We start from the raw sequence: 18,979 nt of genomic DNA on the forward strand, positions 1-18,979 counted from the left end.
CTTTAAAGTATAGAATCTGGCTAATCAGCCGTTTCCCACTTTCTGAATCATAATTAAATGCTTATTTTGAAAAATTATTAAGAGCTATAATATCCTTTACCCTGAAATTGTGTGGACCCTAAAATATAAATGCTATTTGGTTAATATCAAGCAACCTTATCCATCACATAAGGTACAATCAAACCTCTATTCTAAAATCCCAGAGGATTACTACAACACAATGTTTGGCTTCTTCCAAACCTAGCAATTTTAGTTGCTTTTAACCCATTTTCCCCTAACATACAATTTCAGGGTTATTATGTTATATGACTTGAATCCCCTGCACAGAAATATACATAACTAGATACTTAACGCAGATTTGAGATTTGTTACCCTTTTCTGGAAGAGCTGATTATATTCCACGAGGATGAAAAAGATGTTATGTTGAAATCTGTTACTTCCGATGACTAATGGATAAACTACTCAGGCAAGAAGAGTAAATGGAAATAATTGGGTGTTTCTTGCCTTATAACTGAACCTTATAACTCCTAGGTAGATGTGCCATCCAAGTGCAGATCGCAGCTAAACTGGTACAGGCTCCGAAATCCAGGGTTTGCATGCTATTTTTATTCTCTAGTTTATGTCTAAATGTAATAAATAATTTAAGAGATTTACCATCACTTCCCTCATATAAAAAAGGAAAAATCTGAAGGAGTTTAATGATGTAGTGTAGGCAGTAAAAAGATGACACTATGAAAATTAAAATATTACTGGAGCCATGGATTTAAAAGACTTAAAAGTATTCTTTCTCCACCAAACTACCCAGCTTTTTTTTTTTTTTTTTAATACTACAACATTAAATTTTTGGATCATGTTGGAAACTATAGACCAAAACTTTTCCATAACGACGTCAAGGAAATACCAGAAAACTGAACATTCCAGATGACCTCGTGGGCAACTCCAATACCCAGGTATTCTAACCTCATTTACTTTCTTTTTTTTTTTTTTTTTTTTTTTTTGAGAGAGAGAGAGAGAGAGGGCATTTTCAGTGGGAGAACTCATTCACACAAGGTGAGTCCCCATATCATCACCATTTCAGTTCACATAATGTATCGTCGCAAAAAGTCCTTAAAAGGCACTGAGGGGGGCACTTGATGGGATGAGCACTGGGTGTTATGCTATATGTTGGCAAATCGAACTCCAATTTAAAAAAATACATAAAAAAGAAGTAAAAAAAAAAGAAAAAAGTCACACAGACACGCTATCAGACAGGCTTTTTGGTCCAGAAACCATATGCTCAACTAGACTATGGAAACCCTCACTGCAGACGGGGCCTCTGCTGGGCAAAGCCAGGGGCCGCCGGCTGGGCGCTGCATCCTCAGGGAGCTCCAGCTGGGGGACGTATGACATCCTTCCAAGGGCAATGGTTCCCCGTGGGCAGTGGGAGAATCAAGAGAATCAAGAACCCCTTCCGGTTCAGTTGATCCAAGTAGTCACATGCGTTGTGAGTGGTGTCGCCAAGGGGCCCCGCCTCATACTTGCCTGCTCTTGTTCTCGGGTGTCCATTAAGAGCCCCCTTTCCCCCCACACATGCCCCACAGCCCCATTTGCAGATGGTTGGTCGCTTCGATTTTACTGTTCTTGATGATACGATATTCAGGCTCCACAGCCATTAGGAATCCACTCTGTGCCTCTTTTGACCTTAGGTAATGTAAACCTATTTCCTTCCTAACCTTCTTAAAAGAGGCTTAATGGAATTTTGAAGTTTTCCTATTGCAAAAATTCTTAGGTTTTTGTCAAAAGAGATTTGAAATACCACATGAAATGATGTACTCACATCCCTCACCACCTCCTCCAAATAACTGAATTACATAAATAAAACATTACATAGAAAGTGCTTCACTGCAATTTATGGGAGGTAAATCTAACAAGAACCGGCTCATTGTAGGAAAATTCGACTTATCTTTTCCCAATCCTTTTATTCTATACAGGGAAAGAAATTTATGTCAGCGTAAAAAAAAAAAATCTATTACTGCTTCTCATAACTGAATCCATTATTTTTCTCCGTGATCCATCAGGCAAAAAACAAGAATAATAGATTGCTTTGACAGAACCTTGAACATAAATGTCTCCAAGAACCAAACATAGTAAGTTGAAGCGGTTTCAGGTGTTATGAAAACCAGAAAGGATCACCTTCTCTATACATTTCAAAATCAGATCCTACTAAGAAATGTATTGTTATTAGCTGCTCCAAAAAGACAGATTACACAGCAGGTGAATTTTCACAGTTAGACTCTGACTTTAAATAAACATGGTTGTCCTACACCCAGTCGACCGGTTTATATGATTAGTGTTGACCTTATCTTACAAATCTTTCCTGTTTTATATTATTAGTGTTGACCTTATAAGATATATACTATATATATATATATAACATATATATATTAGTCAAGGGGCTCGATTATCAATAGGGGCCCATAGGGCCCATCTGGAGCCAGAGAGGTGTGAGTGACACGCCCACGGCGGTGCTCCGAGTGGCACCTGTCCAGCCCCCGCAGGAAGGCAGGCCCCACGCCGGCCTCAGCGCCCAGCCGACCGCAGGCCATGGGCACACGACGTCCCGCTGAGTCGACTGCCCGCCGGCACGTACCCCCTTTGCCTGAAGAGGAAAACAACAACCTTCTCTAAAGATTTATTTATGTATTTATTCGAGAGAAAGAAAGCCCGGGGGAGAGGAGCAGAAGGGGACTCCCCGGGCCAGAGCCCGGTGCGGGGCTCGATCTCCCGACCCCGAGAGCACCACGGGGCTGAACGCAGGAGTCGGGGAGACCTGCCCCACTGCACCGCCCAGGCGCCCCGAGACCGGTGGTGCCCCTGCAAGGAGGACAGGAGAGGCTTCCCACAGTGACAGCGGGGACGGCCGTGGGGGGCGGACAGGTGCAGGGCAGTGGCGCCATGTCGCTCGAGGGCCACTGGCCCGCTGCCCGGAGCCCCGTGTCCCCCAGGCCGCGGGGAGCACAGGGGGGCCTGGGCGTCACCCGCCTGGAGCGTGGCCCCACCACTGTTCCCGTGGGCCCTTCTGCTCCAAAGGTGATGGAACAGACTTCAAAGCCGGTTTCCTGGGGGCCTGTTCAGTGCATGTGGCTCCACAGCGCAGACCTCTGAATAGCACTTGATCTTCAGGACCCATCCTCGGCGTCTAATGGGGCACAAAGCTCGACACAGTAACATCCTTACAAAGGTCCGTGCCCACTTGAGAGGAGCAAAGCCCTCTTGTCCTACCAGACAGAAAACACGGCTCCATAACCAGGGTCGGACTCTATTCCCAGCCTCTGGATCTAAAACTGGGCTTGACCTGGACTGTAATCCATTTAAAGCTCCGTCCCACTCGCCAAAGGTCCATCGTTTTAGGATTACTCAGAAACCTGAGCCACAGCAGTCCTAGTGCTCGCCTTTCATTTTTCCCAAACTATCTTATCCTTATTTCTCAGGTTTTGCGGGCTATTCAATGTTTCTCACATATTTCCATAGATAATAACTCATCCGCCTTGCAATCCGATTCTTAACATTAGGAGATTAAAACTAATGTGGATGATTCTCAGATCACACATACTGAGGTATAGAGAACTCCCATCATTTCCTTCTACAAAATGAGAGAAATTTTCATTCTTTTTCGCAACAGCTGTTTCATTTTTTTATGCATAGGGAAAAAAATATGTGCAATTACTCCAAGTACAATCAAGTCATTTAACATGGCTTTACCATCATTGTAGTCACAGGATATTTTAAAAGGGGGAAAAAAAAATCTCAAAGCACAGGTCCTGCTGTGCAGCAGAGCAATCAGATTCCTTCATAATAACAGGCTGATGGGATGCAGCAACCCGAGGAATAATGAATAACCACTTTAATCAGTAAACAGGAAAATGCTACAACAGTCACTGAGTAAAAATTGACTATCATCTGTTGATCCTCTTGATCGGTATTTCAAACAATAAATAGAAATGTAAGTATTTTTTAAAAGGAAAAGAGCTGTGCTGATGTGTTTGATTTTGACGCCATCGGAGACTGTCCTGCGGTGTTGCCCAGTCAATAAAACGCACATAGAATCTTTCTCATAGTACGTGGCCCGGTTGACCCCATCCCTTGCGCGTGTCGAGGTTAGCTCTCCTGGCAGTTGATTAATCAGGTTGCACTTCGGGACTGATTATTGCACTCCTTTGTTACTTCATTATTAAATGTTCTTCTTCGGTGTTCATTTTCCGAAGTTATTTGTAATCCGAAAATGAAACGTCTGTTTCAAAATAGTCTTCAAATTTCCAAAGCAGGGCCTCAAATGTGGGCCGGTTCTTCGGCTCTGCATCCCAGCACTCCCACATGATGTTGTAGAACTGGGACGGACAGTTAGGAGGTTGAGGGAGTCTATAGTTTTGACCCAACATCTGGATTACCTGAGCACCTGTCAGGCCTAAATAATCATAGAATAGGACCAACAAAAAACAAGTTAAAGGTCAGGGCCGTCAACTCATAGATGACTATATTCAAGATTACAAAGCAAACGGATTTCCTTGGTGAAGCTAGGAGGTCGACCATCCCCTTCCCAGGCTGCAGAGATTAAACCAAATCTTGCAGCCAGAGGTGTCTATAAGGCCGCAATTCCAGAGCAAAGGAGTAAGAGGCAATAAACCCCCTCATTAATGCAAATCATCGTCATCAAATTTTATCTCTTAGGCTCCCACAGGCATGTGGTGTGTGGTCAGCCCCATAACTCTGCCCTCCAAGTCTGGGCAAAGCAGTTAAAGTCACACCTAAGTAAGGGACCTGCAGCAGAAAGGCCCACTTCAGAATTAATTACTCACCACTGTAAGGCACTTTGCCATAAGTAATGATTTCATAAAGAAGGATTCCGAATGACCACACATCGGACTTAATGCTGAATTTATTAGTACGAATGGCTTCAGGCGCAGTCCACTTCACTGGCAGCTTTATATCGTGTTTGGATTCATAGATGTCTTCATTATCTACCTGTTAATGCATTAAGGAATCAAGCCAAGTTCAATTGATATATATATTTTTTTCCTGCCCTCATTCATCTGTAACCTGCTTCACATTAAAATTTAGAGGAAAAGAGGTTCAAAATGAGCTCAGTTCAATGGATAATTACAGTAGCAAAGTCCAAACCTGGCTTCTAAGTCTGAGAAATCTATGAGAAGTCAATAAAATATTATTTAAGGGCCTACTATGTGCTAAAAATACCACTGACAGGTGCACCCTACTACCTAGGGGAGAACTCATGTGTGATGGTCTTTAGCATTTGGTCCTTAGTGAATAAAAAAAAAAAAATGAAAGCAAAGTCTGTCTGATTTCAGACTTACTTCTGGTATTGAAGAGCCACTGCCTTTAATAATGACCGTGTTACCACTTCCTAATACTGAAAAGTAAGATCCAAATGATTTAAATTAATATATCAAGTCACTGGGGTTCTAATTAACTTATTTTAAAAAGAGATGATGACTTCATGAAGATCAAAAGAGAATCACTTATATGCTGTGGTTCACGTTCCACACCCATGTTCGTAGGGCACAGTGTCGAAATGAAAAACTACGTTCAGACCAAAACCCCTACTAGCGTATCTCTTGTATCTCTCTGTCTTTCGGCCTGACGTCATGACATGGGGAGAGGGGCAGGATTCAAAAGTCAGCGACTGCTGAAGACTTCTGGCAGCACGGATATTCGTTTAGCATTAAGTGGGCAGAGGCGGATCTAGGGGTAACTTCGCAAAATGCGCTGCTTTTTGTCAGGAACATCGAGGCCCATCAACAGAGCCTACCGGTACTGAAAAGCAGATCGTTCACTCAACCTCAAACTTAATCACATACTTTCCCATCGGGTTAGGCATCGTTCTCTCTGTTTCTCTCTCCTTGGTGAAGACATGGAAACAGCAGGGGGCGGGGTACCTGGGTGATGGCAAGAAGGAGGGCACCTGATGCGATGAGCACTGGGCGTTATAGAAGACTGAGGAGTCCCTGACCTCTACCTCTGAAACCGATAACAGATCACGTGCTCATTAATTGAACTTAAATAAAATTTTAAAAAAGAAAACAACAACAATAACAGAAATAGAAACAGGAGATGGCTTATCTATAAGGCCTTGGGCTACTGAAGTGGGACCACAGAACTGGGGGAAACACTGTGTTGAAGAATAACAGTAAAACCATGAGTCTGCTGCTGGCACGTTAGGCTTTTGACCCGGGCCAACACCTAATTGAAACAAAACGAAATTCACCTTAAAAACTCTTGCCAGTCCAAAATCTGCCACTTTGTAGATATTGTGCTCCCCAACCAGGACATTCCTGGCAGCCAGGTCCCTGTGAATGTAGTTCTGGGACTCCAGATAAGCCATCCCGCAGGCAACCTGTGTGGCCATGTCTACCTGCTGGTTCAGGTGGATCTTTGCTCCGGCGTCATCTGAGCAATAAGAGAAAGTAAGACATTTATCTTGGGGAACATGTGAATTATTGAAGTCCGTTCTGAGAAGTGCGATGAATGAGCTACCAGGGGGATGAAGCGCCGTAGCACTGATCTGTTGAGTGAAGAAATAGAATGAATACAGACCATCCATTTCCTGGGAAGGTTAATGAGGCAACAATTTTCAGAGTCCAAATACACCCCGAGGCTGTGGCCCTCTCTCCCCGTACACACAGAAAGAAACAATGGTATCCCATGATTCGAACCCAGCTCTCAACATCTGAAAGAGTCCAACTGTGGCCGTTTTCCATAGCACACATGGCTGAGTCCTCGCTTCATGGAAGAGTTTGCGTGGTTGCCTCTAGAGCTCCTTCAAACATCTCATAGTTTGTTTTAGTCTTCGAAGCTATAAAATAATGCTAATTTGCATGGCTGAGCCGATGAAAAGTTCTCATTCTTCCATCATTTTTTTTTCCTATCATATTGTTCTTAAAAACTAGCCCACTAACAAAAATGGTCTATCGGTAGTTATAAAACGCATATATCTGTGCTCCATTAAGCTTGATACACTTTTTTTTTATTTCCCCTTTTAAGCCTGTTATTTTTAGAAATAGTTTGCTCATCTCTCCAGGCATGATCATGCCTTTAATAGACATAGTTTCTACCACTACGCATCCTATATAATTAAGTGTAGGAAAGTCAAGCAGCAGAGTCTGTGTGATCATTAGTAGAGAGGTCAAAGTGCCTCTGCGCTGCTTTGTGCGGTGTCAGGCGTCCCTGGGTACTGTTTAGCTGCTATCCTGTTAGTAGATGTTTTCAGATCTTTGGAGAATTAAAAAGGTCTCATGTAAATCCAAACCATCATCACCCCTGACTCAATAAGGCAAATATTACCAAAAGCGCGTTGAATTTCACGGTCAAGAGTCTCAGACACAATTTCTAACGTGAGAGGCAACAATCGCTCGGGGGTTAGAAAACTGGCTTGAAGCTGGAGCGCCAGGGTCTGGATCTGAGCTTTGCCTCTTCCTGACCTCGGGCAAGGCGCTTGACGCCCTTGTGCCGCAGTGTGTTCACCTGTAGAGTGGCGGCTGTAATTACCGTCTGGTATTAGTTGTTAGAATGAGAAGTGAAATGAGTCAGTACGTGGAAAGCACTTGAAGCAGAGCCTGGCGCCTACAAAGAACTCAGTAGCTCCTACCTGTTTTTATTACCTCTGCTGCTGCCTAAACAGAATTGAACAGCTTAGGAATTGCTAAAGTAGAGATGCATGCGGATCGCCCAGATGGAAACGCCTAAAGGAAGACAGGCACATGGGTCTGGAGCCCAAGAGAGGGCGGGCAGCTAACAACCATAGCTTATGGGTAGGACTCAACCATTAGAGCAGGTGAGACTCTTAGGAAGTGATAGAATCATGAGGAACACGGACATTTAGGGAGGACAGAGGAAGATGAACCTCCAAGAAAACGGAGAAGCCTCAGCCGGAAGAGTAGAAGGAAAACCAGAAGGGAGCATCCCAACAAAGGTCTTGAGAAAGTCACCACCACTGCCAAATTCCACAGTCCAGCAAGACACGGTCGGAAAGGCACCTACCAAATGCTACTGGGGAGGCGTTGGTGACCTTAGAGGCAGGGAGAGCAATGTCACTGGAGATGGGGGATAAAGGCCGAGGGCAGAACAGGAGCTGAGGACACGGAGGCAGCAAGAGGAGAAGCCAACTCCCAAACCCCAGTCAAGAAGGGAAGACAACGGGGCGCTGGGAGAGGAACGTGCAAGTTAAGGGAAAGAAATAACCAGGCCCCTCGGGACGGTGAGGAGCTGCCAAGGAGGTGGCACTCGGGGGTTCTCATTCTTGATTCGTTCAGCGGCTGTGCTGCTGTCGACTCGCTCACTTTTAATTAATGCTCAATTATACCACATAATGTGTGCTTTTTATGGATGCCATTTTTTTTTTCAGTAAAAGATGATCCCTCAGCTTCTTCCACCATGAGATGAAAATGATGGTGACCATAAGTATTCTCACTTCACCAGGTTGCCAGAAGAATGAACTTGGTTAATACTTGTACGACACTCGTACAAAGGCCTGGCAGGGGCACCTGGGGGGTTAAGCAGGCAATCGACCTTAGTCAGTGATGATCTCAGGGTCGTGGGATCGAGGCCCACCTCTGGCTCTGCACTCAGCGCGGAGTCCGCTTCTCCCCCTCCTCACTCCCTCCCTCTCTCCTGTTCCTCTCCCCCCACCCCTGCCACTCATGCACACTCTCTCTCTCTCAAATCAATAATAAATAAACAAACAACCAAATCTTTAAAAGGAAAGAAAAATGCCTGACACATGGTAAATACTATACGGTGGGTTTTTTTTTTAAAGAAAAAAATTGAATATACAAGCACTTCTCCTACCACTATCCCACATGGTTGATTTTCACTACATCGCCTCATGTTATACTCAGAACTATATGAAGTAAGTATTGTTATTTTTTGCCCCTATCATAGGAGTTTCTGCCTCTCAGAAGAATGGGGAGGAAGGTGTGGAGCGGAGATTCAAGTTCAGACATGTTTGAGATTGAAATCTCATGCTCTTAAAAACATTTCTATACTCCTCCCTAAAACTTGCCTCCCACATGATTGCTGAGCACCTGAGTGTTGGGGCTACGGTTTGAGTTGGCTAAAGAGCATCTCGATGAAAACACTCCCGGCCTACTTCAGTCCACTTAGGTGTGAACTTATGACCAATCATGTCCAAGCTCATGGACAATGATGAACAACATGCTGACTTTCGTTTTTAAAAATATGTATGAATGCACAAAAAAAGGCAGATATTTATTCTCTTTAAATTTCAGTAAGAAATACCTGACATCCATTACCCTCAATACTAAAGTTTTTGACAAGCCTCTTCCATTTTGGAGAAATTTATTACAAAAAAAAAATATATATATATATTTAGCCAAGCTTAGGGACTACAAAGATGGTTCTATAGAAAAATACCTATGTCATCTCAACTATCAAATACGACATCTAATCCTATTACAGTGGATATAAAAAGTTTTCACTGACAGGCACAATAGAGAAGAAAATTGAGTAATAACACATTTTCTACCCTGAAAGAATGCAGTGGCCTAGGAACTGGCTAAGTAAACCTCAGAACACGCTTCTGATACAACAGCCAGTCGTCAAAACTGATATAAAGGTTCACCGGCCTGTGACAACTTACGTCTGCAACAAGAAAATATTTTCAATTATGTTCCGCTACTCAAGAGTCTTTCACCGTACAACAGTTAACGCGATGGGCTGCTTAAGAGTGGCAGATTCACCTTTAGATCACTCAATTGAATGTAAGCCCTCTTGATTGGGAAGGGATCGTCCGTAATGAGCATCTCTTCATTATTCCTCGTGGCTACTAAGTTTCTTGGCAAATGAAGGCCTTGGTAAACTTGACCCTGAAAGGCCCAACCCAGAATAGGACAAGATATGTGCTCACCCATGAATAATACATCAACAGACCTCAAAAATCGTCAATGCCAAAGGAGTCCATAATTCCTAAGTGGATCCTATCAAGCTGACCCAAGAGTCTCAGAACAGGCTCAAACCCTGAATCCTGATCATTTTAGGTTCAGAATAGCCTCACTCAATTTCCCTTTTAGTTTTTTCATTCATTCAGTCAACACATAATTAATTAGTGCACACCTCCTATGTGCCTGACACTGCACAATCATGAAAGCAAAGAAAAATCTCTGTCTTCAAAGAGTTGTATTTTAGAAGATACTTACAATAAGGCCACATAACAAAGTCCCACATTATAAGATGATCAACAGCTAAGAAAACACAAAAGCAAGAAAGAAGGCTACAAAGAGGTAGAAGGAGGAGGTTAAATTTTAGAATTCAGAGGGTGACCAGTGAAGGACTCACCATAATAGGAAGCTCTGAGGAAAGACTTTTCAGGGAAGTGAGGAAGTGAGCTCATGGCTATTAAGGGAAGGAAGGTTCAGAGGGAGGGAGGAGCAAGTGCCAAGGGCGTGAAGCAAAGCACACGTGGAAGACAGGAAGAGCGGGAAAGGGAGGGACACACAGTGAACACAGGAGACGCTGGGGGAGATGTGGTCGGAGAGCAATGGAGAGCCGGCCATGCAGCACCTGAGACCTTGTACGGAGAGAACCAGCGTCACTCAGGCTTTGGGCTGAGGTGGGCCACGGTCTGATTTACATTTTAGCAGGATCTCTCCAACTCCCGTGTTGAGGAGAGACTGGGAGGAGCAAGCACCAAGGGAGGGAGACCACTTAGGAGGCTGCGGCACCTGCAGGAGAGAGCTCATGACGGCTTGGACCAGCGTGGGCGTGCTGAGAGGTGGCAACGTCCTTGGCATATTTTGAAAGAAGTCAGTTGGATTTGCTGATTGGTTAGATGGAAGCTGCGAGAAGTAGAGACGATCCAAGACATTAGGCTGAGTGTTGACATCGTCAAAGAAGGAAAGACCACAGGGGTAGCAGGTTACTGGGGATAATAGAAGATCAGTTCGGGGCACGTGGTTTTGAGATTTTCAACGGACACATGTAGTAGAAATTCTGGCTCTTCACAAACCTTTTTTTTTTTTTTCTCCTCTTCAACTATGTTAGAGGATTCTACTTCCTTATTCCCCCTGACTTGATTTGACCAAATGAAAAAGGGCACAGAAGTCATCTCTCATCTCCTGGTTTGGAGCTCTAAGAGCCAGAACGAGATTGGTCCCATCCCATTCCTCCACCGAGGTGATCAAAACACCTGAACCACCAACCCATCCATTTTGCACATGCACCATGAGCGAGGAATAAGTGCCTCTGGGATTTGGGGGAAGGGGGTGTTGCTGCATCACACCTGTGCTGTCCGGAGAAGCATTCAAGTAGAGTGGTCAAGAAGGGAGCTGGACTTATGATTCTGAAGTAATGGAGGGATGTAATTTGAGAAATCTTTGATACATAAATGTTGTTTGGCCCTGAGACCGAGGTTCGGAAGGGAAGGAGTGATGTTGCAAAATTCCAAGGTATTGGGAGGTCCGAGAGATGAGAGAAATTACACAGATAGGAGAAGAACCAACAAAGAGGACGGGAGGAAAAGCCATTGAGTGAAGTGGCCTGGAGGCCAAATGAAGGAAGGGTTTCCATTTACTTCAAGTCCATTGAAATAAATGCTGCAAATAGGTCTGAGGACCGAGAACTGACGTTTAGATTTACCACCGTGAGTGGCACAAGTGACCTTGACCAAGCATGTTTGTCAAAGATGACTCAAGATGACCACCGTACTCAAGATGTCCCTGGGAACTGGCAAAAGGGGTCCGATGGCTGAGGTTAGTCTTTCTCTGGTCGCTGACACATTCTGACACTGTTAAATTCGAGACCTTTATGCAAAGGAGCTAGGCATATTTTTTAAACAGCACTTAACAGGCCCATGTTCTTTGTTCTTCTCCAGTTTTGCAATTTAATACCACCAGCTTCATAAGTCACCCTGAAATCAGAGAATACTCTTATCCTTCTAATATCTTTGTTCTATTATTCTCACCTCCCTTTACCTATACACGTTCTATCAATCCCACTCTGACATTTCGGGAAAGCATAGGAAAAAGTCTCTTTTTTAAGCATGAATTATTCTCTCAGTACTTGATCTCCACTACTTTGAACATCTCATTTTAATACTCATTATATTTTTGCGTATTAAATTATTCATTTGTAATAAACATCAAAATTTCACAGTGCCCTTAAGTCTTCTCTGACTACAGGAAGCAGATGCAGAAATAAAGCAATAGGATATTTCTGCTCTTCGGTCTGAAAATTCTAATGTTGCCTAGCAGTGGAAGTATTTTAAACCCCAACCAGTACGAGGTTGCCAAACACCGGCGACGGGAAAAGAATGAGGGTACCTCTCTTTTCCCCAAAAGTATTCCACGTCCCCTAATTCTGGGCCATAGAATAAACAGGTTCATGACTGATGTTCCATTAGTTATTGTAGGAAACAAAGCATCATGTAAAAAACATCCATTCTTCAGGTTCGTGCTCTATCCAATATGCCTACTGTGAACAATTTGTTCTTCACTACATGAATATTTTCCCTCTTTTTGGTACACGGTGTGTATCCTATTAAAATGTCGTTGAGCCACTCAATGCTAAGCCATTCATTCTCATAGATACACACACAGCAAATATCCTTCGGGTTATAGAAGGCTTGCTAAATTGACATTTATAGGACTAGCTAAACTAAATTCCTCTTTTTTTTTTTCCTTTTATTAAGTCTTTAGCTTACTTTGGAGATATTCTTGCAGACTTCCATGTCTCATCAACTCCGTAATAATATAAATTGGATCTTCTAAAGTGCAAACAGCATAAAGCTGGATAAGCTTTGGATGTCTTAGGTTCTTCATTATCTGTGCCTCCCTCAGGAAGTCATTTGGATCCATTGAACCTGAAACAAGAAAAGGAGGAAATCACTTTATGTTATCGAGGCATTCCTATCCTCACAGCAGTCTGGTGGGAATCACCAAGATTGCTTCCTGCTTCTCAGTAAAGGAAGAGCATTGGTGTCACAAATCTTCAGATTTATCAAAGAAGAGACTCGGTCCGGCCCGGGCAACCTAATAACCGATGTTGGGTGCATCAAGGGTGTGTAATTTATGTGTTATGACCCGCAGGTGAAGAGGGGTTGTTTCAGGTCCATATGAAAAATGAGGGGAAAAGAAGTGAACTGACAGTCTAATTGATAAAACAAGGCCAGCAAATTGAGAACACAACGAGAAGACATTCTCTTGCCATGAAGGCTGGAGGACACTGAATGTTTAATTACTGCGGCCAGAGCTTTCCGGCCCAGGATCCAGGGAACTGATCGCTGCCCTGTCCTTGGTCCCCACTGTGGGGACAGCTGGATAACCATCCTCAAGCCGTGACTGTCTGCCATATTTATGTCCTTACTTCTACAGGGATAGATGGTATGGACCACGTAGAAAACATTCGAGGGCTACCCAAAACTCAGTGTTTTTCCCCCCAGCCTTATATGTCTAACTTGAAATGGATCTTCAACTTTTTCTCCTATATTAATGCATCTGTGATCAGACTCTTAGTAGCTTAACAAAATGATAAGGGAGACAGTCCTGGGACCTATTTTGAAGGCTCACTTACAATTAAATTCTATTTTAATGGCTCAGCTCTTACCATGCAAAGCGTCAAGTAGTTAACAACAAATAAAATCTGAGAGGAGGAAGGATAGCTGGAGTTTACATTTCATCAGTAATTTTTTAAAATCTTTCATTATTTTTTAGGATATGATGTTTCCGAGACATTCCTGTAATTGAAGGAACGCTGTCATTTCGCATCTCAGCTTTTGCTGTGGAAAGTGCAAATAGCATTTCCCCTGATGCTCAAAGAGACTGTTCCATTCACCTGTTTCTCATGAAATACCTTCATGATTGACATTTGAACCCAGGCATGGAAAAGCTTTGACATTCTGAGATAACGCTCCAACTTGTTCATTAATATGAAGTCAGGAAGAGTCACATGTGACTTGCAGATCATCGCACATGAAGCGTCTGGGCAGTCTATCCTTTGGTATTCCCTTGAGAGCGTCGACCTCCAGAACACAGCCTTCGTCAAATTCCAGATTCTGATCAAATCCTAGCTCGCTGTGTGACCTTCGGCAAGTCACCAAGGGTCTCTGAACTTCCATTTCTTCGTCTGCAAAACGTGGCCAGTAACTCTACCGATATTGCAATATCGTCACCAGGAAACAGCAATACTGGGCATGTATATATTCAATGACTATTGGCCGTTATTTGTATTATTATTAATATGCAAACTCTAGGAAAAACCAAAAGGATCAATTATAAGTATTTTCTCAGACTGCGGAGGGGAGGGGCAAGGACTCAAAGAGGGAGAGTAGAGAAAAAAAATGACCTAGTCTCATTTCCATCATGATTTTCCGTGCTTCCTCACTTCCATCCCTATCATGGGTTTGCTCCACATAATCAAATAGGATTAAAGTTTTGAATCACAGTGGCAAAAGGGGGCTGAGAATAAAGGAGGCGCCTAAAACATAATAAAGGACTTTCTTCTTATTTCAATTAGTTTGGCCTATGGCCGACTACGGTTATCATGGGAGTCTCCCCACCCCGCCCTCAAAATAATCTGACTCATGAAGCTTCCAGCGGTCACAGCAATTGTGATCACCACTCAGGCAATGTGTAGATACCGAATGTTTCTACCCTAATGCTTCGGTGGCCATCAGATTCATGAAATGCAGGACACTCGAATCACTGCCAAATCAGACCATGCACAAGAGCCAGGCCCCGGGACACCAGAAGCCTCTGCGGGTGACGGCTGCTCCGAGCACTCCCTGGCCATGCTGGTTACGGCTGACCAGCCGCACAGCAGAGACCCAATTTCAACCCAGCTAGTAATGCAACATTAAATATTAATTTTTGCCTGTCAAAGCTACTGTGGGAGTTGATTTCAGGCTCGTCTTTATTGCGTGGTAGTCTGCTAAGCAATAAATAGCTGCTAAGATTGATTAATGGCCCCAGTGAAGTGAAGACATTTAACCAATCACCAAAGCTGTTTGCTGCTATTGCACTGTAAATCAATAATAATTATTCCTGTTGGAGAGAAAACTATCGTGGCTTTTTTTTTTTTTAATATAAGAAATGTGATGTTTTGTTGTTGTTGTTGTTCTCTTTTGACCTCCAGAAAGCCTTCCCTAGAGAACAATGTTAGGATGGATAGCTAGCTGCTTCGTTTTTGGAAAAGAAGGATTGGATTGGGAAATGAAACTTAGGCTCAATTGTGAACAAGATTAGGATTCAAAATACTATGTATGCAGTGATCGAGAAGATCCCAGGTGCTGGAATAGGTCGTCCTCGCCTGGAGGGCTTCACGTGACATCTGGTCACTCAAAAGTGCTTCTCCGTCACTTTACAAGGCAGGTGTGAATGCTGAGACGGAACTCCTGCACCAGCGAACCCGCCCTCGAGGACCGTCAGCATCCCCGCTGAGGCGAACGTGTTGAGAACTCACATTGAAGCAAATGGGGGTATTTGTCGTTTCCAATGGCTGAGGAATATTCCACTGTATACAGAGACCACAGCTTCTTGATCCATCATCCTTCGATGGACACCGAGGCTCCTTCCACAGTGTGGCTACTGTGGACATTGCTGCTGTGAACATCGGGGTGCAGGTGTCCCGGCGTTTCACTGCCTCTGTATCTTTGGGGTAAATCTCCAGCAGTGCAGTTGCTGGGTCATAGGGCAGGTCTATTTTTACCTCCACACAGTTTCCCAGAGTGGCTGCCCCAGCTCACATTCCCACCCACAGTGCAGGAGGGTTCCCCTTCCTCCACATCCTCTCCAACATTTGTGGTTTCCTGCCTTGTTAATGTTCCCCATTCTCACTGGGGTGAGGTGGGATCTCCTTGTGGTTTTGATCTGTATTTCCCTTATGGCCAGTGATGCAGAGCATTTTCTCATGTGCGTGTTGGCCATGTCTATGTCTTCCTCTGTGAGATTTCTCTTCATGTCTTTTGCCCATTTCATGATTGGATTGTTTGTTACTTTGCTGTTGAGTTTAATAAGTTCTTTATAGATCTTGGAAACTAGCCCTTTATCTGAGAGGTCATTTGCAAATATCTTCTCCCATTCTGTAGGTTGTCTTTGACGTGGATGGACCTGGAGGGTATGATGCTGAGTGAAATAAGTCAGTCGGAGAAGGACAAACATTATATGGTCTCACTCATTTGGGGAATATAAAAAAAAAATAGTGAAAGGGAATAAAGGGGAAAGGAGAAAAAATGAGTGAGAAATATCAGAAAGGGAGATAGAACAAGAAAGACTCCTAACTCTGGGAAACGAACTAGGGGGGGTGGAAGGGGAGGAGGGCGGGGGTGGGGGTGAATGGGTGACGGGCACTGAGGGGGGCACTTGACGGGATGAGCACTGGGGGTTATGCTATATGTTGGCAAATTGAACACCAATAAAAAATAAATTTACAATGAAAGAAAAGAACTCACATTGACTCAATTTGTCCTCACAGAACCCTGTGAAGTAGGAACTACTATAATTCCCACTTCCAGATGACAAGATTCGAAAGATTAATAGATTGTCCAATGTCACAGAGGCCAGAGCCACGGCTGAACTCAGGTCTATCTTATGCCAGACCCTCAGCTCCTACTATGACACCACAGGGGCCCAGACCTTCTCACTTCAGGGCCCCTTCGCGGTCTCAGTAACTTTCTCCATGATGCCCCTAAGCCAACATCTAACAGCCCTATTGATTCCTTGGTTAAACCAAAGCTACTTTAACTTAACTTGTGTCCTAACAACTTAATATCCATTTTAAAAGTAATCTAGATAAATCAAGAGAAAAAATAATAAAATAAATAATAAATAATAAATAATAATAATAATTTTTAAATTTTATTTCATCCTTAACCGCAATTACTAAGAGATACATGCATCTACGGGGCCCAGGACAATCTCTCAAGTCTTGGAAACAGATAGAACGTTGCCACCCTCATCTCCTGTTCCAGGCTGGTTTTTTGCGTGGGTCTTGGCGTGTGATCCCAGTCAGCACCCAAAACCCATTTTCGCGAAGATAGGACGTCAGGAAAAGGAATGTAACATGATCTAATACCGAACTGTGTGGTATTCAAGCTGTTGACCCCAAAACTTTTAAATATACTGAGGCATCCTCGTAAATTCCCCGTGCGGCCCCAACGTGCCTCGGCACACAGTTTGGGAACCATGGTGTTACCCCAGCCGCTACCCGGCAATACCCGGACGCTCGCTTCCTGCCACTGGGAGAATTTCTAAACCTTAGGAATTCCGGGTTAGGGAAAGCGTGAAGGTCCCCGAGAGAACTATATTCTAGCCTCTGGGTATTACTCCCGCCTGCGTTATTAGACGTAGATGTGAGGCCACTACGGTAGTGTCGCACTTTCATAAAACGTCACTTCCCTGGGGTGATGCCACAGGGCTGGATGGGAGTTCAAATGCCGGCTCTGCCACCGACCGACCTTATGACAATAATAACAGCAATAAGAATAATTAAAATAAGAACAGTTTTTCCTGGTCCCTTACTATGAACCAGACGTTATTCAAAGCATTTGCACTAATGACCTGATTTAATCTTCATAATAATCCTGTTAGGTTGGCCTGGTTTCTAGCCTCTTTTTTGCAAATGATAAAACTGAGGCATAGAGTAGTTTAAAACTTTGTTCCAAAAAAAAAAAAAAAACTTTGTTCCAGCTCATATTACTAGTAAGTCTTAGGAAAGTTACTTGATTTCTTTCTAAATTTTCTTATCCTGCTTTTAAATTAGAAGGGCTAATGACGAGCTGAATAAATATGATTTTAGCGTCTTTTTAATTTCCACGATAGGAAAAAAGGAAGATGGAAGAAAAAAATCGTTCCTACATTTCCAAACATGAGGGCTTTTAGGTGGACCATTTTACCTTTCAGCCATAAACAGTTAGTACTTAACAAAATTGTTTTTCCCTGAAGATCTCCAAGGTTCCATTGATTTAAGTATTTTCAGTAAAGTCAGTATTTTTAACAAAGGCTAGGAAAAAATGGGAAGAGGGATAATTCTAACTCTAGAGAAGTGATGCTTGGTGGGAATCTTGCACTGGGGATATTTCAAGCCTTCGCTGATGGCAGGCTCATGCTCTTGCCCTTACGATCTAGAGCATGTTATGGGGACGCCTGCGTGGCTCGGTGGTTGAGTATCGGCCTTTGGCTCAGGTCATCATCCCATGGTCCTCGATTCGAGTCCCGCATCGGGCTCCTCGCAGGGAGCCTGCTTCTCCCTCTGCCTATGTCTCTGCCTCTCTCTGTGTCTCTCATGAATAAATAAATAAAATCTTTAAAAAATAAATAAATAAAGCATATTATGCTTTATTGTCTCCTGGCCCAGAGAAAGTGACCGCAACATCTGCTTGGCGCGGCATTGACTGTCCTGCGACCCTTTGGACATTTACCGTGGCAAGGGGAGCTTCTAAATATCAACATCTGACATTTAGCCCTTGACATCCTCATCCTCATACCTGGTTTTAATGTTTTTACTGCTACTGAAGTGGTGTTGTTCCACAGGCCTTCCCACACTTCACCAAACTGGCCAGATCCCAACCGCTTCAGGAGCTGCACGGAGCTGCGGTCTATCTCCCACTGGTCCGCGGTTTTATACGACAAATCAAAAGTCACTGGCACTTGTATCTGTTTCACGGAATAATCAGAATAATTATAAGAAAAAAGGATTTGACAATTTTTTTTTGGTTGAAAATAATAGTCTGGGCACTTTTTAAAAAGATGCCATTTTTAAAAACCAAAACCTTGTACATTCTATTCTAATTGCTTTAAAATGGGAAGCAATGATGTCCATCTGGCCCACCCTACACCCAATGCCACCCTCCCACGGGCCTGGCACGATTTTCCTGTCTTTCTGCCTAGCTAAATCCTCCCCGTTTTAAGGCCCATTTGAAGTTCCACCTCCTTCACAATGACTTCCCAAATCCTTTGGCCTACAGCATTTACCATAT

At 43.5% G+C, this 18,979-nt stretch overlaps 1 protein-coding gene across 1 annotated transcript in view; it reads right to left on the reverse strand.

The window, feature by feature from the left end:
• Positions 1-2,662: 2,662 nt before the first annotated feature.
• The window catches only part of FRK (fyn related Src family tyrosine kinase), a 96,310-nt gene continuing 79,993 nt past the window's right edge, over positions 2,663-18,979 (reverse strand). Inside the window, exons 4-8 of the mRNA XM_038555010.1 lie at positions 18,488-18,656; positions 12,710-12,868; positions 6,263-6,444; positions 4,836-5,001; positions 2,663-4,444 (exon numbers count right to left, since the gene is read on the reverse strand). Of these exons, the coding sequence (XP_038410938.1) occupies positions 4,245-4,444; positions 4,836-5,001; positions 6,263-6,444; positions 12,710-12,868; positions 18,488-18,656 (876 nt within the window). The 3' untranslated portion in view covers positions 2,663-4,244. The remainder of the gene's footprint in view (positions 4,445-4,835; positions 5,002-6,262; positions 6,445-12,709; positions 12,869-18,487; positions 18,657-18,979) is intronic.

The sequence above is a fragment of the Canis lupus genome, chromosome 12, assembly GCF_011100685.1.
Source record: "Canis lupus familiaris isolate Mischka breed German Shepherd chromosome 12, alternate assembly UU_Cfam_GSD_1.0, whole genome shotgun sequence".
Taxonomy (NCBI): domain Eukaryota; kingdom Metazoa; phylum Chordata; class Mammalia; order Carnivora; family Canidae; genus Canis; species Canis lupus.